Source organism: Caloenas nicobarica, chromosome 24, assembly GCF_036013445.1.
Source record: "Caloenas nicobarica isolate bCalNic1 chromosome 24, bCalNic1.hap1, whole genome shotgun sequence".
Taxonomy (NCBI): Eukaryota; Metazoa; Chordata; class Aves; order Columbiformes; family Columbidae; genus Caloenas; species Caloenas nicobarica.
This window is the reverse complement of record NC_088268.1, coordinates 595,283-618,652: the sequence shown is the minus strand read 5'-3', so window position 1 is coordinate 618,652 and position 23,370 is coordinate 595,283. Positions and strand designations below refer to the sequence as shown.

Sequence of the window (23,370 nt, the reverse complement as noted above, 5' to 3'; positions counted from 1 at the left end):
ATGGATGGGCACAACAAACCAGGACATGGATGGGGTATATGGAAGACAACTTTCTGATGCAGGCATTCCATGAATGGACATGGGGAGAGGTTCTGTTGGACCTGTTACTCACAAATGAGGAAAAACTATTGGATGATGTAGAGTTCAAGGGTAGCCTTGCCTGCAGTGACCAGGAGACTGTGGAGCTCAAGATCCTGAGAGGACTGGCCAAGTCAAACAGGATGACTACTTCCCCCACTCCAGGAAAGCATGTCTCAGTCTCATCAGGGCCCCACCTGCTTGGCAGGGTGCCATGGGAAACTGTCCTGGAGCTCAGAGGGTCCCAGCAGAACTGGCTACCCTTCAAGGACAGCCTCATCAGAGCACAAAGATGGTCCTCTGCCATGTGGAGGAAAAAGTACAGCTGGAGGGGAAACCTGCAAGGAGGGTGAAGGGAATCAAGAAAGGAATCTCTGAGCCTATTGGCAGCAAAAGGAAGGGTCAGCCAATTAGGGCTCATTGCTTAGTGCAGAAAGGGACCTGCTGACAAGTGGTAGGAAAAAGGCTGATGTACTCAATGCCTAATTCTCCTCAGTTTTTTCTCTTACGGCTTCTCCTCGGGCCTATCACACTCTTGAACCTCCCCACCACTGCTCTGGGAATGAAGCAGCACCCACAGTAGAACAAGGAACAGAGAAGCTCTTGCTACCATTTGGACACGCACATGTTCAAGGGCTCACTTTCAAACGCATCCAAGTGTGTTCAAGGAGCTGACTGGACTCAGTCCCTGAAAGGAAGATGGAACAAATACTCCCAGAAATCTTGTCTATACTCATTAAAGGCCAGAAGGGAGCTGGGAGCATCTCACATGGGATTTCTGAGGGTAAATCATGCCTCACCACCCTCAATACTTTCTATGAGGAGGTGACTGGCACTATATGGAAGGGGAGGGGCACTGGCTGTGGCATACCTTGACTTTCACAAGACTTTTGACATACCCTCACGGGTGCACACACACGCACACCTATACGCACACAGAGATCTGAACACACACAGGCAAAAACACACACAGATATGTGCATACACAAATTCTACAAACATGGGCATGACCACACACCTGAGATTACACACACCCAAAGAATAACTCAAGGGTGTGCACTTATAACAGGGTGTGTGCACGCACATTTCCAAAGCAGCCCGTGTGCAGGCACAGGCACAGCTATCCCCCCATACCAACATGTACACACAGATATTCACACATGATTACATATATACATCCTGCTGTATGCATACATATATGCAAACAGATCTATGTGCTTGCACATATACTGAGATGTATGCATGTAAAATCGCATATCCACACACACCTATGCCCACACACTTCCATACATGCAGATCAATGTCACTCCCATCCATGCTCACCTGTATGAAGGCATGTGCATTTGCTAAAACATATACACTCACGAACAGATGTGATTAAAAACAGACACACCCAACATTTATGCACACTCATGTTTGCATGTGAACTACCCCAGGGACACACAGACACACCTATGTGCAAATGCACACAAGAGCACAGCCAGAGGAACCTGTATGGGCATGGACATGCACACACACCACTGAGAACCAAGACGCCCAGTGTCAGCTCTCAGGCTCTCAGGATGACTCTCAGCAAGTCCTCAGACCCAACAGTTAAGGTAGTGAATCAGGCACCATCAGCTTTAGTGAGCTCAAGACCTTGACACTCTTTCAGTCAGCTGTTTACTCATTAGAAAAGAGAGACAAAGCACAGCAGAATCAAACCTGCCAAGACCTTCCCAGATATTGAGCCTCTCTGTGTCTGTGGGTCAGGGATAATGTAAAATCTAGAACACATCCATATTGCTGCAGCCACAAAGGATCCCCACATTACAAGTGAAGAAACTCCTCCAGGCTTCGATGCTCCCAGCTGTCCTTAGTGATCTCCTTAAGGGAGATATGGGGGAGTGGGACCAGAGGTATCTCTGCAAAGGCAGTGGTGCCTCAGTGATGGATTTACACAGCAGCAGAGCACGGTGTGCCTGGGACAAGCCAGACTCCCCACAGGCTGCAAACACTGGCGCTGGGACACAAGAAACGGTACTGACTGATGCCTATAAGAAAGGCTCTCATGAAGATATTAACAGTAAGACTGGAGTGAAAGAGATACCCTCTTCTACAAGGACAATTGCAGATGGTATCAATGTTCGGAAGGACTTGAGGTAACTTCTGCTTATTACAAGGTTAAGTGCAGTAGGGTCAGGAAGTGCAACTGTGCTGCTCTTGGTGATGGTTATTAATAATATAGTGAGGGAGAAAAGATTTCTGACAGCCAAGTGAAATGCCTTTCAAAAAGTTTGACCTCCAATTGGTTTTGAATCTGCTTCACTAGGCAGAATTCCCTGTCGGATGACAGTGGTGATGGAGAGGGAGAGGAAGGTGCAGCAGCAGCTATGGGCCATCCCAAAGGCTGTTTCCAGGTTTACTGCTCTTGCCATTCTACAGAGCAAATCATCTTCCAGAGCCCCACACCCACCCCTTCTCACCCCAGCACAGCTCTGGCCATAGCGAGGGAACACTCTTCCTCAACAGCTCAGGAGGCTGCTGAGCCCTCAGGACCTCCTGCCTTTCTGGGTGTTTGTGGGCAGAGACACAGCAAGGCAAGGCCTGATGGTCACTGGCAGCAGAGCAGCCAGAGATGACTTCCTCACCTCCAAGGGATGGTGCTCCAATTAGGAAGCACTACGGAGTGTCCCAACCTCCCATTCCTCTGTCAATGGAGAAGGATCCTCTTGTGCCCTCACCCCCTTCCACCCCAGAGTAATACGCTTCTCCTTTGGTAGCCTGGGGAGTGTCCACAGAGGGAATGAGCACCTGGAAGCCAGGCTTGAATGCAGCAGAAATTTAATGAGTCAAAAGAGAGAAACATGCACTTCGTGCATGATGTTCATCTGCTTGCCCCATTGAGGGAGCTGAGACAGATGATTCTCACCAGGCTGGGCCTGGGGAATCATTGTTGCCAAGGGGAACCGAAGCAATCAAAGAAAAGTGAGGAGGACGCGCCAAGTCCTCATCTATCCTTCCCTCCTCAGCTCAGCACAATGGTCCCTTTTTTTTGTGAGTGCTGTGCTGTTTGGATTTGACCCCACCCTGCCTTACACTGCCCAGTCCCCAGGAGTACTCAGCAGAGTCCATGGTCTTCGCTAATACCACGGTTCATGGTGTTGCTATGTGTGTTCTTTTCCTGTGTGTATGTGTACACAGACAGCTTTGTGCTGATGTGTATGGGAGCACAAATTTGTCTATAACTGTGAACTCATGTGCTTGAGGCTGTGTGTGTGTCATTTTGTATCACTCATTAGGAGGGAACGTGCTGCTCATGGCAGAGACACTCTCCACCTTGTGCTGGCCAACACTGAGTGGATCTGTTTCCAATGAACTGTTGAATGTCTGGGATGGGACCCAGCCTGCACTTTTGTCCCAGCCAATGCTTAATGTACTTGTGCAGCTCATGGGTCAGGTGCTGTGTCAGGCAGGGATGGAGGACTTGCTTTGAACAGGTATTGAATGACGGGAACATGGAGCCTGATGTCACTGCGCTATGAGTACAAGGACAGACTGTGTGGCTTCCACAAGGAAAGTCAAAGTACTGCTGACTGATTTGGACTTCAGCCCACAAACACCTTTATATCCCACACCGGAATGTCAGTCTGAGTGGTCAGCAACCTGGGAGGAAAGGGACATTCAATTTGAGACTGCATCCTCATTAGCCAGCTGCTGTCCCTCTTTCTAACAAGGTCTGTGTCTCACCGGGTACATTTTCTAAGCCTCTTGAATGTCTGTCGTTTGGAGCTCAGATCCAGCTTGCAGGCAGTGCAGTTGAGGGCTTTCCCCCTTCCCTTTAGTGACCTCAGCGAGAGTTCTGCTGGGAGAGCTCAGCCAGGGCTGATTCCCCTCTCCATGAGGCTGCTTTGAACTGAGGCCCTAGTGCATCTGAGGGTGGCCAATCTCATTGCTTTCTCATGTGGTAACAGGCACTGTGGACACAGGAAGGGGAGCAGATGTATGTATTTAGAGCACAACAAGACCTTTGGCAGCTTCTCTACTGCCATTACAAAATATGAGATGAATGTGTTCAGTGGAAGGATAATAAGTTGGGTAGAAATTGCCTGGACTACCAGGCTCAGAGAGTTGTGACCACAGTGCAAAGCCCAGCTGGCTGACACACACCAGTGACATCTAAGACTAAGGATCAGCAGTAACACCAGTACCGTTTGAAGTTTTCATGAATGCCATGAATGACAGGAAGTCTGTGGGTAACAACCAGCAAGGGGAATGGGAAGTAACTTTGGGACACGGCTTTTGTTCAAAGAACCTGGACAGGCTGAAGAAATGGGCTGACTGGCACCTCATGAATGCCAAAAAGAGAAAGGGCAAGGTTTTGCATATGACAGAGAGATCAGTCCCTGCAGTCATGCAGGCTGGGACTGGATGCCAGGGGAAACAGATCAGAGAAAATGAGGTGTGGTTTTAGGAGACACTTAGCTGCACATAAGACAACAGTGTGCCCTTGCAGCAAACAGGACCAACTGCATCCTGAGCTGTGTTACTCAAATTGTTGACAGCAGGTGCTGGAAAATGATCCTGCCCCTCTGTCCTGTTACAGATCACATCTGGGGTACTGCATCCAGGTTGGTGGTCTGTGGTCCAAGAAGGGTATTGACATCCTGAAGGAAGTTCAATAAACTCCACCATACAAATTAGGGGGCTGACGAACCTGACATGAGAAGCTAAGAGAACTGGATCTGTTTATCTTAGTGATGTGTCAGGGGAGAATTTCCTGTTTTCCACAATGACTTGTTCAGAGGAAAACAAGAAGATGGATCTAGTCTGTTGAACTGTCCAGGAAACAGAGGGGAAATGCCCGGTAATGGATTCTGTTGTAGGTGACCTCTGCAGATCACTTCTCACCTACATTCTGGATCTGTGTCTCCCCTTCCACTGTCCTCCCTGGCGTCTGCACACCCATGGGCACATTAGACCTCACATGCCCTCTGCCACAAAGAAACTTTCAGTCATTGCGCTGGGACTACACAGAGGCAGCTGAAGGGAGGCTCTCAGCCTCCTCACTGCCAACCGCAGGAAATCAGTGGCTGCTGTTTTCAGCCTCTGAGCTCGGAGACAGCTCTGTGAAGCTGCTCCATCTCCTGGGTCAGGGCTCTGCAGCTGCCCCAGGCTGCAGCTGGCGCTGTGCGGGCTTCTTCTTGCTGGAGGAGGGGCAGAGTCCATTTCCCAGGAGCCAAAGTTGTGGCCGTGCAGACCTCCGGAGCCCTGTGAGCCCGGGCGAGACCCCGAGCGGCGCGGGCGGCGGAGCGGCGGGATGCGGCGGTGCCGGGGCGCAGGGCTGGCGGGACTGGCCGCGGTGCTCCTGGGTGCGCGGGGCTGACGGGGCTGGATGGGGGACGGGGCTGAGCCTGCGGTGTCCCCTGCAGGTCCCTCGATGCTGTCATCCCGTCTGGCTTTTTCACGGATCTCTGGCCTCAACCAGCCTCCCGTCCATCCCACATTCCCTCTAGAAAACTAATTGCTATATTTTTTGTCCAGCACTCCCCGTTTCCTCTCTTTCTTCTGTGTCTTTCCTTATAACTCACGAAGTCATTCCTTCACCTTGATACTTTATTTCTGTCATTCCTTTGCCCGCCCTTTTTATTTTTTTTAATTATTCTACCCTTCCACCCACCATTTATGCATTCATCTCTGCACCAACTATTAATGGACATTTCTATTACAGCACGTTGACAACTTCTGGAAACTTTTCTCCTCATCATCTCTCTATGTTCCTGACTTCTTCTGTGGGATTTGTCCTGGGAAACAGCAGGCAGGGCTGTGCAGTTTATCGGGTATATATCTTCTTTTTCCTCGGCAGTGGCTGCGGGCAGAGCGCAGGTGCAGCAGGAGCCGTCGGCAGAGACCTCCGAGGGCACCGAAATCGGCATCAACTGCTCACACCCCAACATAAAGACAGACGACTACATCTACTGGTACCGTCAGCTACCGGGCCGAGGTCCCGAACTCCTCGTGAGGGGTATTAAAGGCTCCAAAGCGCTGTCGGACCCGCCGGGGCGGCTGTCGGTGGCGGCAGACCGCCGGTCCAGCGCCCTGTGGCTTGCCCGGCCCCGGCGCGGGGACGCGGCGGTGTATTACTGCGCCGTGGGAGACACGGGGAGAGGAGCCGGGGCTGCGGCCGGACACGAACCGCCGCGGGCGGGGCCGGGCAGGTGTGGGCGGACGCTGCCGCTCCCCCCGCCGCGGCCGCCTCGCCCCGCCCGGCCCCGGGGCGGTTTCCCCGCCCGACCGGCACCGGCGCCTGCCTCAGCATCAACATCGGCACCGGCATCTCCGGGTCCTCCTTGCAGTCGCTGCCTGTGCTCAGCACCTCTTCTCATCGATGGATGCTGCGGGTCTGTGCTCCTGAAGGCACCAAAGAGCCACGCTTGCGCAGCGCTACATGTGGAGACTGAGACGGTCTGTGCAAGGCGGGGAGGGGAGTAGGGTGTCTCCCAAAAGGCTCTCTTGCCTCCCCAGAAACGGCTCAGAGCGTTCTGGGAAATGTGGCATCCTCTGCCCTGTCTGTAAATACCTGCAGCGTTGTCTCAGAAATGCATCGCAGAGGTCACTGATTCCCACCCATCCCATGGCAGCCTGGTCCTCCTCTTGCCTCTGTCCTCCCACCAAGGATGCTGAGCTCTTTTTTCCTTTTAGGAAAGCAAAGTGACAGCTGTAGGTCCTTCACATGAGGACACGGCACAGGGAGTTCATGGTGTCATAGACAAACTGATCCCAAATTCTCCAAAGAGATGCTCAGCTTAGTAAGTGTCTCATCAGAGCTTGTCTGCCTTGTGAAAACACACCAGCAGCTCCCATCCAGTGTTTTTTCCCTTCCCAAGGGCACACACAAAGATCTCAACCCTACATTTTTCATAACACTCATAGGATCCTTGGGCATTCAAATGATGCAATTAGGAATGATGCAGTGAAGAAACCAATGCCCCCAGGAGTTACCAGAGTTGCAATGGGAGTCAGCCCTTACCTGGCAAAGGTCCATTCCAACAAACCAGAAATGTTTGTCAGAGCTCTGCCACATTCTCTTTAGTGTGGTCTGCCACCTGCTCCTCAGCCCTAGCAGGGCCAGACCTTCATCTCTGCTCAAGTGTTTGCCTTGCCTTGCAGCCGTGGTTGCTTTTATTCCTCTGGCACCAACAGACACAAAGGATTTACCCCAGCACACCTCTGGTTCCTCTCTCTAGCCTGGGTAGCTGATTCCTTCCAGACAGAGCAAAGCTGTTCCAAAGAGAGCAGTACATTGCCCTGAATGAAGCACAAATATAGTGAAGCAGGGTGACCCTGAAGTGGCACATGGTTTGTGTTCTCCATGGGTCTCCCAACAATGGTGGGAATGGCCTCATCCTTGTCACTGTGGGGAGTGAGCAGCCCCTGACAATGTAGTTCTGATGTAGTTCTTCCTTGGCAGATTTTCCTTCCTGGAGATCTCCTGCACCACCACCCTTGTCCCCGAAATGCTGGAGACTTTTTCTGGCACCAGGACTACCATTTCTGTTTCCTGCTGTCATTTTTCCACATCTTCATGAGCATGACTGAGTTTATGATCCTCTCAGCCATGTCCTTTGATTATCATATCACAATATGCAAATACTCTGTAAAACACTGTATCATGACAAAGAAAGTCTACTTCCTGCTGGTGCTGGGAGCATGGGCGGTGGGCTTTGTGGTCATCTTCTCCCAGGTGGCTCTGCTGTTGAAGCATTTTTTCTGTACCAAGAACATTGTTGGCTATTTCTACCATGATGTTGGGCCGGCATGAGCATGGTGTGTTGGGTCTGGGTTGACCTTGGCTGGATGCCAGGTGTTCACCAAGGTGCTCTATCACTCCGCCACCATCAGCCGGAGAGGGGGAGAAAATACAAAGAAACGCTCATGGATCAATATAAGGACATGGAGATCACTCATCGATTTCTATCACAGGCAGAACAGTCGACCTGGGGAAATCGGTTGAATTTATTACCAATGAAACGAGAGTAAGATAATAAGAAAGAAGAACCAATCTCAAACACCTTCCTCCCACCCCTCCCTTCTTCCTGGTCCCAGTCATTTCCCTATGTGTGCTGTGGGGACTTTCTCTCCTCCCACAGAATGTAGGCTTTTGTTTGGGCAGGACCAGATCCTCTGGTGCCAAGGACCCAAGTGGTTTCTGTCGACCCACCACACCTGTGCTGGGGCAAGTGTTCCAGAAGCAGAGCTGTAGCCCGGCCTGGCTCAGGGATGCTGGAGGCACTGGGCAGCTGGGTGCCAGTGGGGGATACCCCAGCATGTACTCTGTAGTTGGGCTCATGTCTGCAGGTTCCACTGCATCCCCAGGGCAGGACTGGTGCTTGTGCCCTGGGGCTGCTTGTGAGGCAGGGAGAGAGTGGAGGACTCTGGGAGTCCCAGGCAGGGTGAGGAGCTGGATTGCCCAGATGCTGGCAACTCACCCCAATGCTAGTGATGCAGGTCTTGTGTGGAAGGAGGTGAGGCCCTGGTCTCTGGGCATGGCAAGAATGTGTCCTGTGGGCAAAGAGATGGAGAGGGTCAGTGGCTCTGCCCCAGGTCTCAAGCAGGAGGAATGTGCAAGGAACCTTGCTTGGTCTGTTGGGTCCTCTGTGTCTGAACCCCTCTTTTGAGCTCTGCAGGTTGTGGGATCCTGAAGAGCCAACTTTCTGTGGGGACATCATCTGTAAAATGTGGAAGGATGGCTGAAAATTGGGGATTTGCATTGGGAATGCTCAGGGGACAGATGTTTTGTGTCACTGAGGCCCGCACAGCTTGGCTTACAGAGCCTTCATCAACCTTGTTTGCAAGGGTGATGACATCAATACCTGAAAACCTCTGTCACCCCACTTCATCATTAATCAGTGTGCTGGTTTGACTCAAAGAGAGTTAATTTTCTTCATGCCATTAGAAAACTTTCTTTTTTTGTAGCCAGCATGGTCGTTTGGATTTAGTTCAAGAACAAGAAGATAACACCCCAGGACAGAGTTAAAGTTTTTAATTGTTATTTGGGAGCCAAGGATTTTCAGAGCACTCTTTCTCCTTTTGTGAGGCAGCTGGGAAGGGGGCATAGATGGGGCAGACCTTGACTGACATCCAGACTAATCAATAAGAATATTCTATGCCATTAACATTGTGCTTCATATTTAAGGATGGTTGGGATCTTCCAGCTAGGCTTTGGGATGGAGTCAGGATGGACAGGGCTGAAGACCTGTTATGGTTCTGCTCTGTTTTGGTGGAGTGCTATTCATGAGTTCCTTTAGTTCAGCTTTTTGACATCCTGCCATTTTACAGTGGCTTCTGGGCCTTTCTGCCTTTTTCTCTCTTTTGTCTCCAGGATCGGCTGTTCGGGACCGGAGTATTGCTTCCTGGGACTGACTGTGCAGTGCAGACAGAGTTCGCGAGGGATTACATTGAGTATCTTTATTTTCTATTTCCATTTTATATATAGTAGTAGTAGTAGCAGTATATTATGTTATATTGTTATTTTATTAAACTGTGTTTAAATCAGTCCATGAGTTTCTCCCTTCTCTTTTTATTCTCTACCCTATTTGGGGTGGGGAGGTGGGGCAGTGAGCAAGTAGCTATCGTGGTTATACTGCTGGTTCGGGTTAAACCATGACAGTCAGGCAAGAACAGGTGATATTGATGAAGGACTTTAGAAACTGTCCCTCCAGAGGAAAAGGATCTCTGCCAGTGTTTGAACTTATCAGCTGGGGAAAGGGCAATATCCACTGTCCCCTATGTGGATGGGTGCATGACTGTTTGGCTGGCTGGCTGAGTGGATGGACGGATGTGTTCTGTTCATCACACTGATCCTGGCTGAGGCCTCTGATGTGCTTTTGGTCAAACCAGTGCCCAGTAGCATCAGCCAAACAAGAGGGCTGGTTGTGAATGAAAGTTGCCTGCCACAGCCAGCTCGCAGGTGTTCCATTGCCACCTGCACTTCTCAAGGGAACTAGGATGATCAGCTCCTGCACAGAGCTCTTCAGGAGCAGAGCTGGTCCTGACATAGCAGGACCTTAGGGGTCCTTGTCTTGATCAAAGCTGCTCCATCTACTCTTGGGGATGAACGGGCACCACAGAGCAGTGATGGACCTGTGGGTGCTGGTCACTGTCCTTGGACCGTCCTGGCCCATGGGGGTGTTGGGCTCCCAGGGCCTCTGGTGTGTGACCCAGTGTGGTTAATCCTGATACTGACTTGTGAATGGTGTCAGCCTTGCGTGCCTGCCCAGTCCTGGGCCCTGCCAAATTCTGTAGGGGTGATGGTAGGGCTGCATGGGGGGAAATAATCCCTGCCGCTGGTGCCCATATGTGCTGGCCATAGCTTTAAATCAATCAATGGAGGAGGGAGGAGAGAGTGGAAGTGAGGCCGTGGGGCATCCCTGAGGATATACCATACATCCACACTCCTGCTGTCCCTTGGGGACATCTTTTGTCCTCTCCCCCTTCCCTTGCACAGCAGTGACCAGAGCAAGAGGTGCCCCATGCCCAGGAGCCTGCAGGGTGTCTTGCCTCCATTGCCTCCCACAGAGTCATAGCTTCTCAGCTGAGGATAACAGAGGTTGTGCTCCTTGTTTGCAGGAACTCTGGGTGTATGTCTGGGCCAAGATACTGCAAGGCAAGGACTGATTGCCACTTGCTGTGGGGTAGCTGGGGTTGTTTTGCCTACTGTCACAGGAAAGTGCCCCAAAAAAGTCCAACGCTGGGGGTCTCAATAGCTCATTGTTCTGGGAGTAGTGAAGGGTCTCTTTATACACCCATCCTATTACCTACCAAGAGCAAAGCCATTTTCCCTGAGCAGCTTGGGAGGGCACACATGGAGGGAAGTCCCACTCAGAGGCCCAGGCTGGGATGCAGAAATCTTTAAAGAGTCTAAAGAGGGAATTGGGGCCCTAGATGCAAGGATCACCTGGGACAAGTGAGAGTCTGCACCCGTTTGCCATTATGAAGTTCACACAGAGCATCTGACTGTCTTTGCCACAGAGTGAAGGCTGGATTTGGAGAGCCTTGCAGCTAGGGGAGCAGAAGAAAAGGAAGAAAAGAGAAAGAAGGAAAGAAAGAAGGAAAGAGAGAAAGAGAGAAAGAAAGAGAGAAAGAAAGAAGGAAAGAAAGAGAAAGAGAGAAAGAGAGAAAGTGAGAGAGAGAGAGAAGGAGAGAGAGAGAGAAAGAGAGAAAGAAAGAGAAGGAGAGAGAGAGAGAAAGAGAGAAAGAAAGAGAAAGAGAGAAAGAGAGAGAGGAAGAAAGAGAGAAAGAAAGAGAGAAAGAAAGAGAGAAAGAAAGAAAGAGAGAAAGAGAGAATGAGAGAAAGAGAGAGAGAAAGAGAGAAAGAGAGAAAGAAAGAAAGAGAGAAAGAAAGAGAGAAAGAAAGAGAAAGAAAGAGAGAAAGAAAGAGAGAAAGAGAGAAAGAGAGAGAGAAAGAGAGAAAGAGAGAAAGAGAGAAAGAGAGAAAGAGAGAAAGAGAGAGAGAGAAAGAGAGAAAGAAAGAGAGAAAGAGAAAGGAAGAAAGAAAGAGAAAGAGAGAGAGAAAGAGAGAGAGAAAGAGAGAAAAGTAGAAAAATGGATAAGGAAACACAATCCATGTTTTCACCTCAACACAGACTGGATTCTTCCTGTCATCATTTGCAAGAGGAATTGAGGATGGAGAATTCTTGTGAAATCAATGTCCCAAAGATTCATTCTTTGTCCAGCACTATGTCTGTACTTCCTGGGGAGCCTTCCCAAGGGCCATGTCCAGTAGCTTTAGCACTGCCTGACACAGGGCTCATTGCAGCTGTTGGCCAGCAGGGTTGGGCTGCACGGCTGGCAGGGCAGTCACGGGTCATAGCAGGACATGCTCTAAGGCTCTGGATGTGCGTCTGGGAGAGATGCAAGGCCAAAGCAAAGCACAAGGGTGGGTGAAGAGCAGCATGGTTACACTGTCACAAAGGAACCAAGGCCACTACTGGAAGGGGACATGGAGGCTGTACCAGGAGACACAGAGTCTTCATTGATTCAGCCTGCTAGGCCTCTAGAAAGAGCAGGGAACCTCTCTTCTAGTGAATAAACCAAAAGCTCCAGGCTCTTTAGTAGACATTCTCCACACTTGCCTCTCCCATGGCAAGGAGCTCCAGGGCCGAGAAGTGAACAAAGCCAACATCAGCTAAGAGGTGTATTGAGGAGAGATCTGACTTTGGAAAAGGAGAAGAGACTTCAGACTCACCTGGTACCCAAGTAGAAGGAGGCAAGAGAAGTGGATGAGAGAGCAGGCAGAGACTTGGCTGCCTTTTATACCTGCCCTTCATTGCCGCAGGACCAGAGGCACCCTTCACGGGGGTAACAATTTTCTGACAAGCTCATCTTCAACGCAAACCATCACAGCTAATGAGATGGGTGGTTCTTTGGTTTCCTGCACTGCTGCCTTTTCATTTTCAGGTTTGTGCTATGCCCATTCCCCAATGAAGGCTTATTCTAATCCCTGGGATGAAAAGCCCCAGGATTTCTAGGGCAGTAATGAAGCAGTGCAGGCAGAATACTCAGCTCAAGTGCTGGATTTGTCTGAAGGAGGCATATGAAGTCACCCAGGACACTCTGTTGGGGCTGAAGTGTAGCTCTCAGGAAGAAGCTCCAGGGATCCTCAGCTGGATCCCCACATGCTCCTGTGCATGAGGATGTGCCATGTCCATCTCTTTCCCTCCCTCCTCAGCTCACCTCCAATGGTCACTTTTTCCCTCCCCAGGTGTGTGCATTATGCTACTGGTTTTGACGCATCCTGCCTAGCACTGCCCTCATGAAAAATTATTTGACTGTTTTGACTGGTCTCCTCTCTGTGCAGTCTGTGAGTACACAAACAACGCCATGGGCTTGCCTGGGGCTTTGTCCTTCCCCAGAATGCTCTAGCCCTGCTGTGGTTCCCCCCAGGTGTCCTCAATAGAGTCTACAGTTTGCTGTGTTCCTACATGTGTTCTTGTCCAGTGTGCTATTGTGAGCAGCTGTGTTTGTGTGAATTCACTTGAGAGCACAAATTTGTGCATGATTCCATACCTGTGTGTATGAGCCTGAGTGGGTGTATCCTTGTGTGTCCTTCATCAGGAAGAAATGTGCTGCTCACAGCAGGGACACTATTGTTTTGTTCATGAGAAACATGTGCCCAGGGTCAGAAGGAGCCCAAGTGCACTTCAATGGCATGAAACTGCTAGAGATCTGACCGTGCAAGAGGCGCTGAAATGCAGCCCCTGCCTCCTGAGCCCTTCTTTTCCTGCCCCTTCAAACTTTCCCTCCTCTACTGTTGATTTCCAGCCACAATGATGGTTTCACTCTAGTTTAGATCCTTCATTTAACTAGAAGTAACAGTATTTGAAGTGCCTCAGCATGGCAGGCAGTTGCCTCTACCTCTCCCTCCAGGTGAGGGCACAGCTACAAGACAGCTGAGAAGGATGGAGATTGCTTTATGGGCAGGGAGAAAGACTGAGGAATCCTGCACAACCATGTGCTGGCCGTCCCTGAGTGGATGTGCTTCCAACGTACTGTTGAATGTGTCTGGGATGGGACAGAACCCATGCTTGTGTCCAAGACCATGTCAAATGTACTTGTGCAGCCCACAGGTCAGGTGCTGTGCCACGCAGGGACTATGACCTTGGATGAGACAGCTATCGAATGAAGAGAACATGGAGTCTAATGTCACTGTGCTGTGAGTGGAAGGACAGACCCTGTGGCTTCCACAGGGATAGCCAAAGAACTGATAACTGCTTTGGACTTCAGCCCCCAGCACCATCATGTCCCACACTGGAATCTCAGTCTGAGTGCCCAGCAACTGCCCACGGGAGGGAAGAGACTTTGGATTTGAGCACACATCCTCCAAAGCCTGATGCTGTCCCACAGGGGCGTACAGAAGAGACCCTCTTTCCAAGAAGGGCTCTGAATAGCGAATAAAGCTTGTGAGCCCATCTCCCCTCCTGAATATTTGCCTGAGTTAAGGTCCAACTTGGAGACAGTGTAGTCAAGAGCTTTCCTCCTTCCCTTTAGTGACAACCGTGAGACCAGTGCCAGTGAGCTCTGCTGGGAGAGCCAGGGCTGATTCTCCTCTCTTTGGAGCTGCTTCTGAGCTGAAGATCTAGTGTAGCCAAGAGCCAACCTCATTGCTTTCTCATGATGTAACCGACACTGTGGAGAAGGGGAGGACAGAGGAGGTGTGTACCTGCAGTTTGAAAGGACCTTTGACACTCTCTTCTGTACATGCAGATGATGAATGGCTTCATTAAGGGGCTGGTAAGCTGAGTTAACATGAAGAATGTGGCTGTCTGGCACCTTGTGAAGCTCAAAAAGAGCAAGGGAAGGTTTTGTGTTGGGGTAGAAATCAGACCATGCAGTAACAGATGTTGGGGTGTCACTGCTAAGAAGCAGATCCACAGAAGATGATGTGTGTTTTTAGGAGACACTTAGCTGAACACAAGACAGCAGTGTGCCCTTGCAGCCAAGACGACCAACCACATCCTGAGGTCTGACAGCCAAAGTGTTGGCAGGAAGTGCAGGAAACTGTCCCTGCCCCTCTGTCCATTTGAGATAACATCTGGAGTACTGCTGCCAGGCTGGGGCTTCCCAGTCAAAGAAGGTTATCGACATACAGAAGGGAGTCCAAAAGAGGCCACCAAGGGGCTTAGTGTGCTGCCAAACCTCACAACTGAGGAGAGGCTGAGAGAACTGGGTCTGCCCATCTTGGAGATGTCTCATGGAAGACCTTCTTGCTCTCTACAACTGCTTCATCAGAAGATGGAGAGAAGATGGACCAAGACTCAGAAGTGCTCAGCAAGAGTAGTAGAGGCAATGGACCAGTAAATGAGACTTGAAGAAGTGTGACTAAGCAATAGGCTAAAAGAAAAAAGAACTGGAACAGGATTCCCAGTGATGTTGTGCAATCTCTCTCCTTGGAGGTGTTCAAGGCTGGAACAAATGTGGTCTTGAACAATCTGGTCTAAAGGAACCTCTTCAACCAGGGTGCCAACCTAGGTGACCTCTAGAAGTCCCTTATCACCTACATTCTCACTGTATAACTCCCACCTCACCCCTGTTCTCCCTGACTCCTGCACACCCACATTTGTCCTAACATGCCCTATGTCACAACACAACTTTCAGGCATTGTACTAGGTCTACACAGAGGCAGCTGAAGGGAGGCTCTCAGCCTCCTCACTGCCAACCACAGGAAATCAGTGACTGCTCTTTCCAGCCCCTGAGCTCAGAGACAGCTTTGTGAAGCTGGTCCATCTCCTGGGTCAGGGCCCTGTTGTTCCCCAGGCTGCAACTGGTGCTATGCGGTCTTCTTGATTGAGGAGTCCTTGCTGGAGGAGGGGCAGAGTCCATTTCCCGGGAGCCAAAGTTGTGGCCGTGCAGAGCCCCGGAGCCCTGTGAGCCCGGGCGAGACCCCGAGCGGCGGCGCAGGACTCAGCCCCGGGGCGGAGCTGGTTGGGGAGGGGAGGGGAGGGGAGGGGAGGGGAGAGGAGAGGAGAGGAGAGGAGAGGAGAGGAGAGGAGAGGAGAGGAGAGGAGAGGAGAGGAGAGGAGAGGAGAGCCGGGGCTGGCGGGGGGCAGCGAGGCACGGGCGGCGGAGCGGCGGGATGCGGCGGTGCCGGGGCGCAGGGCTGGCGGTACTGGCCGCGGTGCTCCTGGGTGCGTGGGGCTGGTGGGGCTGGATGGGCGCCGGGGCTTTGCCTGGTGTATTCCCTTGGGACTCACCACAAACTCTTCCTTCCCTTTTATGTCTCTGTCCTCTCTCGTTCCCCTTGAACAGCTCTTTTGAGTCGCCTCTGGGTAGTATCCCTTTTTCCGTTGTCTCTATGATTACAAGACCACTTGCAGGTACAGCTGCCTTCCCATACACACACTATTTTCTCTGTAAATTCAACAGTTCTTGTTTACCTGATTTCAGCCCACTTTCATTGTAACACTCATTCTTGCTCTCCACTCTCCCTGCCTTCATTCATCTCTCCCCTCCTCTTTCTGCCTATCTCTCCAGGCCACTTCTGTCAGTAACCACTCTTTCTACTCTCTGAGACCCTTGTGTTCTCTCCCTCTGCTTCCTTCATATTTGTAGGAGCAAGTTTGCTTTCCTGCACCTCTCCATTAATCAAATGCATAATCTAATCCCCTTATGCTTTCAGCATATATTATTTTTTTCTGAACTCAGCCCTCCATACTTCACTGTAACAAACATCCATTCTCCTCTCTCCTCATGCCCTCTTCATCCATCTATCCATAAATCTGACTTTCTTTCTGTGTCAGGGTACATCCATTCCAAAATCTCCCCAGACTTCTTCTCTCAGTCCACACACAGCCAGTGCATGACCACTCTCCACCCCTGTTCATGGGCAGATCTTTCCATCCTTTCTGGTCCAACGCCTTCTCACTGCCATTCTACCTAACAATTTCTTGGGGAAAATCCAAGCTGGGAGACCTTTGACGATCTTAGATTTTTTTTCCTTCTTTCTATGCAGTGACTGCATGCAGAGCGCAGGTGCAGCAGGAGCCGTCGGCAGAGACCTCCGAGGGCACCAAAATCAGCATCAACTGCTCACACCTCAACATACAATCATATGACTACATCTACTGGTACCGTCAGCTACCGGGCCAAGGTCCCGAATTCCTCGTGACCAGTATTAGAGGCTCCAAAGCGCTGTCGGACCCGCCGGGGTGGCTGTCGGTGGCGGCAGACCGCCGGTCCAGCGCCCTGTGGCTCGCCCGGCCCCGGCGCGGGGACGCGGCGGTGTATTACTGCGCCGTGGGAGACACGGGGAGAGGAGCCGGGGCTGCGGCCCGACACGAACCGCCGCGGGCGGGGCCGGGCGAGTGTGGGGGGGAGCGAGTGAATAGCCCCGGCCAGATCCGCCAGGGGGTGCTGCCGCTCCGCCCGCCGTGGCTGCCTCACCCCGCCCGGCCCAGGGGCGGTTGCCCCGCCCGAGCGGCACCGGCACCGCTTTCAGCATCAACACCGGCATTGCCGTTGACATTTCCGTTGGCATCCCCAGCGGGACGGAGACAGAAATACCCCGTGACAGCAAGGAGGAATCGCGACCGGAGCGGTGCCGGTGTCTGGCCGTGCCCGGGAAAGAGCAATTGCAGCCACCGGCCCCACCGGCTCCCTGCGAGGAGCAGCGACTTTCTGCTTTGCACAGGGAGGTGGGCAGCAGAGATCATCCTGCCCACGGGCAGCCGCACAGCCCTCGCTCCTGCCGCACCGACCGGCCACTGCTCCCATGGAACAGATGGGGCCTCTTCTTGGGCTCCTGGCTTTCCCCACCAGCACAGCCAAGGGACCCCTGAGCAGGTGCTTTCCTCTTCTCTGTAAACACAGGGACTCCCGTGCTAAAGTGCTAATGCAAAATTTGACTTAGATAAGAACAATCAGAAGCTGTTTCATGTGTTGCTACTTCGTTAAATCCCAGATATGCAATTTAAAACTCTGTCCTCCAGCTACACGCTTTCAGGGAGATTTCAAATATTTCCTGCTAGTGTTACAAGGTCATTGCATGGAGTTCAGGAGTTCAAGCTACATACCAACCAGGAACAGGGGATGTCAAGGTCACAGGCACCTTCAAGCACTCCCCACAGTGGCTCATTATTGAGACCATGAGCTTGTGTGACAGGATTCAGAAGCTTTGCAGTTGAGGCCCAGGAGACAGCGCAAAGCTTGCACTGGTCATACTGACCACAGACCCAAGTGATGCCAGGTTTCTACTTGAAGAGTGAGACAGAAAGACATTGGCTACGTTGCCCTGAGTGGCTGGAGGTCTGAGGTGAGCAAGAGCTGGCAGGAGACCTCTGGGAAGAGACTGTGGGCTCCAGCCGGTCCCCAGGAGCTCTGTGTGGCTCGAGTAGCTGACAGAGCTGTTCACAGCCCATGGTCAGAGGCTTCAGAGGCACAGAATAAAGGAGCAGCCCCGCTCCCTGTCACAGCTGGACTTCCTAACTGTGTTTCCAGGGAACTACCGGCAGGTGGACAAATAAGGCACAGCAGTATACATGGCCAGTCCAGCACACAGATCTGTCACATGCTCACATGGTATTGACCCCTCTTCTCACTGCCTCCTTCTGTCTTCCCACACTTGCTCCAGGCAAAACTACCTTTCCTGCTCTCAGCTCCTTCCGGTAAACATCCCCAGGCTTGTGTAATCACCAAATGCTTTTCCACTGCATCCCATAATGAGGTCTGATACTGCTGTAGTCAGAAACACTGACAAGTCTATATAATGGTCTTCTCACCCTTCTGGATGGCAGGAGAAGTTCACCATGGACAGTTCTCCCTTGCTGGGGGCTGGTTGGACTTGGTGTGATCTCCAGGAGGAGGAAAAAGCTGTAGTTGATCTCTCCACACAGCCTCCTCATGGCAGAGGTGGGGAGTCCAAAGGACACCCAACTGAGAAGACTCTCTTCTTCATTCCCTCCCATCACCTTTTTACACACATTGCCAATGTCCTTCCTGAGCTCTCTCTTCCCCAGGCTGAACACTGCCAGCCTTCTCAGCATATCCTCATAGGAAAGATGCTCCAGTCCCTGCACCATTTGGCTGGTCTCACTCCAGTATCTTTCTTGTACTGGGGAGCCCAGGAGTGGAGCCAGAGCTCCAGAGTTGGCCTCACCAGCACTGAGTAGAGAGGAAGGATCAGGTCCCCTGTTCTGCTGGAGATGCCCTTCCTACTGCAGCCCAGGCTGCTGTTGGTCTTCCTTGCCATGAGGGTCCATTGCCACGGCAGGCACAGGAACATCCCAGAGCTGCTGAAACTGAGTGGGACACAGCAGTGAGTATTCAGGAGAAGTATCCCAGCTGCTTGTCCCGCTCTTACTCTTCTCTCAGCATGCACCAATGACCACTGTTGGAAAAGAGGTCTCTTGGTAGGAGATGTGACTCCTCCTGTGGTTTTACCTCCTTGCCAAAAAATCCATAAAGAGATAAAGCGTCCTCCTAGCCCTGCATCTGGGGATCAGTGAAAGCCTCAACATGTGAACAAGACTTGTCAGCCAGGCACTGGACAAGAGTTTCTGTTGAACACTTTGAATTGTCTCCCTGCTCTTCATGTGTCTCCTCCAGCTTAGGGACTCACCAGTGCTTTGCTGGGGGCTGGGGTGGAGTCTCTGTGTCCGTGTGGGTTCTCTGCCCAACAGAAAACTGCTGATGGCTGTACTTCTGGGATGTGTCTTTCTGAGATCTTATTTGCTCTGGGAACAGGAAACTTCCAGCATTTTGAGAAACTCACTCACCTGAGCAAGTTCAGCAGAGGCCCCTGTAAGGGCGTGTGGAATGTGAGAGCAGCTGGTTCACTAAGGCTGGCTGATCAAGTCCCTTTTCATTTCAAAGGGAAGAACAAGGAAAAGGGAAAGCAATAAACAAAGCACACAATGATACTAATCTCACAATAAGCGGTAAGGGTGGAAAGGAGGGAGACTACAGCTCTGCAGTCCCTAATTGATGGGCCATTGGGAAACTGCAGGTGTGGATTTGAAGTGGGACAGGCTGAGCTTTGTAAGTGACAGGGAGTGACAAGAGGAACATGAGGATTCTGGATGTTTGAGGGGGTTTTGCAGGACTAGAGAACACTTCTTAAGGCATGTGTAGGGGAAGGGTCAAAGGTGGGGGGAAAGAGGAGACTGGGAAGGAGCAAGCGGACGGAACAGAAAGCAGGAAGAATATAGAAGGCGGTACCTGCACCTGAGGCGGGACTGGTCAGTGCATTTGTTGGGATGAGCCCTATGCCTGACCACTACAGTCCCCCTGCCTTCTTATTAAATCCTTTCTTAACCATCCTTCTTCCCATGTTTGAGTGCCAGTAGTTGGGGAGAGTGGTGTGAAAGAGAGATCTGGGTGCCAGTAACTGGATGGACTGTGCTGTGTGTGGCAAGGTCTCCAACCAGCAGCTGGAGAAGAGACCTCTGCTCACAGGGTCTGTCAGTCTCTGTGTCAGCAACTGGAGGGACAACATCACACATGTACGTGTGAGAAGTCAAAGAAGTGGTGACTGGAGGGATCTCAGTGGTTTTTGGTGTTCTTTCTGAATTTAAGTTGATGCACCAAGATTTGCTGGTATTGTCATATTTTCAGTTTTCATGGGACGTTCTTGGAAATACACCACTTCTAATTTCTAGTGTTGAGTGAAAGGACATTTATATGAAAGACCCGTGCTTCACTCCCAGATCAACACAAGGACGTGTTTGTGGCAACATTGTCAAGTTCGTCAGGTGATCTATACAGCTCAGCACGACACAGGTCTGTGCCTGCTCAGATCAGGTTAACTTAACAGTAACGAACAGTTTGTTACCTCTGCCATTACTGGTGCCTGGTATCATTCCAGAAAGTGAATGGGAGTAGGGGTCCCCACCTGCAGTACCCCCATCCCTTCACATGCCCTTTCAGCTCTGGGGTGCAGGGCTACCCTATCCCCAGCCCTCACAGTGCAGCACTCTGATGGGTGCCCCATGTGCTCCCTGGGAGTAGGGAGTGACCCACTGGTCCCTCATCCTGTTCCCTGATGATCCTTCACCCTTCTCCCTATACTAGGAGTATGTTGTCCTTGTCACCTCTGGGTTTGTGGCACCCAACACCTCCACTGGAGCCAGGTTCCTCTCACACTGTGGGTTTTCCCAGCAGGAACAGGACACAGCCAGAACCCCTGGGCTGCTCCACAGCAAATTAAACTCCTGGTTTGGAGGATTTGAGGGAGACGTGTTGTTCCCAGGTAGCTGAGGAAATAAATGGGAGAAGAGAGAGAAACAGAAGAGACTTCTCTTCCCAAAGGAAATAACAGTGTCTGCAGAAAGCTGAGGACCCCAGAGGAAGATGTGAAACCTCCATGGGGAAAGAAAACTCTGACCTCCCAAATGGCCCAGCAGTGGTTGTGCAGAAGAGCAGACGATTCCAACTGGGGCCGTGAGGACTCCACTGTGACCTGACTGGGAACAGCCCCTTCCCATGATGGGGCTCCCAGGGTGACCAGGGCCCCTCATTGTAGAAATGCTGACCAAAGCTTTTGGCTGAGGGAGCCACAGGTGTTGCTGCTGGAGGAGGGAGAAACCCAGAAGGAGCATTTCAGGCACAGGAAGAACAGATCACTTCCCTTCCCCACTTCTACATTTGCTCCCCCACCAGAGTGGTTTCCGGCAGCTCTGGTATCTCAGGGCTGGGAGGTGCTTTTCTGACTCTCTCTCACTCAACAGGCAAGTTGGTCTCAGCATGCACCTCGGGTATCTTGTCCTCACTGCCTTTCTGGGGCAACTTCTGGGTAAGTCCTGGATTTTCCTCAACATGTTCTTTCTTCTCCTGTGGAAACCCTCACCAGCCTTATCATGTCCATATGGGAAAATATTATTGAATTACAGGAAACATTGGGACACGTCAGCTCACATTTGTATTTTTACACTGGTTCTCTCAAGATGCTCTTACTGTTCAAAAGGGGAGAGGAGATCTCAGACCTCTTCTCCTGCTTTTCTATTGCCTTCAATCCATCTCTGTCTGTCTCTCTCCTCCGATCCATATGCTGTCTTCATGGGAGATCCCAGCTGTCTCTACACTCTCACATTTCTCTGTTTTCAACAGAAATTAGCAGATTAGTCAAAGCTGCCCCAGGGACTATAAAGCTCTCATGCAATTGAGATTAATAGGGTGTGCCATTCTGCCTCCTGGCTGGCACATCAGCCATGGCTTCCAGTTTTCTCCTAGTTGTTGTCACAGTCAGGCTTCCTTTATTTCAAGCTCAGAATTCTATACACTCAGGGAGCCAGGAGCCCTCTGACATGGGAAGTGTGGGGAAGAAAGATGAATTTTTTTCTATAGCTCCATGAATGGCTCAGCCTGCTGGAGGGGTGCTGGTCCCCGGACATGAAGGTCAGGCATGACAGGCTATTCCCTGGTCCTCTGGGCAGCAGGAGCAGGAGCAGGGACACAGCACAGCTCTCCTCTGAATCCACACTCACCTGTGAGCTCCAAACTCCTGCCCAGAACTACTCTCTACCTCATTGTCCCCAGGCATAAGGGTTTTCCTGAAGGGCGAGGGACAAGGAACCTTCTCCAGCTGGGTTTTGCAGCCATTCCTAGTTTGCTTTCCAGAGCCCTTCCCTGCAGAGCTGCTGACCTTCACTTTCTTCCAGGCACCATGGGGCAGATCACTGTCGCCCAGCAAGAAGGACAAGTCACAGTGAAGCAGAGAGACACCTTCCACACAACCTGCACATACCAGACCCCCACCTTTCAAGGTTTGCTCTGGTACCAGCAGAGGAAAGACCAAGCTCCCCAGCTCATCTCATATCATGTAGGATCTGGCCTCAAGCGCAGCGACCGTTTCAGCACATCTCTGAACACCACAGGGAAATACAGCGTCCTGCGGGTGGAGGAAGTCAAGGTCTCTGACAGTGCCTTGTACCTCTGTGCTGTGCAAGACACCCTGGTGCAGGGAGCTTCCTTGGCTGTGCAAGAACCCTGGGGAGGGAGGGGATGTGTCTGTGCAAGGCTGAGCTTGTGGGAAGGGGCCCTGAGCTGTGCCCTGGCAGCACTGCTTCCCCTGTGCCCCCAGGGATCTGCAGGGGAAGATCCTGTGATATAATGTTTTCTGTCCATTCCAGACATCATTTATGCACACATGGTATTCAATATTCTCATACCGCAGTAGGTGAAGGCAGTATCTTCTTCTTGTCAATGCATGGGAAGCTCCACTGTCTGGTAAAGTGCAAGCAGCACACACATGAACTTTTGTATTGACATATCAGTCATTTGTTCATCTTGAGCACTAGTAATAACCACAGGAACATCTGTCCTCTGCAACAATATCTGGTTTAGTCTTATCTCGAGATGGAGACACCTTAAAACTGGTTTCATTGTCTTATCCCCTGCTTGATCTTCAGCCGTTGCAGTTCATGTTAAGAAGTACTGTAACTTTTCTTTCTCCTCTTGTGGCAGATTCACTCCAATTCCCTCTAGCCAAACCAGCAGCAGTTTGGCCCAGGCTCTAAAGGAGGTAAAGGCCTGAGGTGCAGCCAGGCCAATAAGTCCTTTTAGAAAAACCACAAGGAAGCAGAATAGCAACTGAACACTGACAACTTGTGGGTGCACAAGTCTCATACAGACCTTTCCCACTGTCTGCAATTTGACTACGAGTCAACCACTTTATGCTATAAATATGACAGCCTGAGTGAGCCCACATTGAGCTCTCTCTGCTAAATAACCTGGCTGTACAGCGATGGTTTTACTGCTCACGGGTCAGTGGATGAGCCCAATTTAAATTTCTGATTAATCATTTACCTGAAGTACACGCAC

At 51.2% G+C, this 23,370-nt stretch overlaps 1 gene segment (V, D, J or C); it reads left to right on the top strand.

The window, feature by feature from the left end:
• The first annotated feature begins 5,377 nt into the window (after window positions 1-5,377).
• LOC135998290 (T cell receptor alpha variable 4-like) lies at window positions 5,378-9,480 on the top strand. The segment is given in 3 exon segments: window positions 5,378-5,429; window positions 5,924-6,337; window positions 9,440-9,480. Coding segments are annotated over 3 exon segments (507 nt in total).
• Window positions 9,481-23,370: the final 13,890 nt, after the last annotated feature.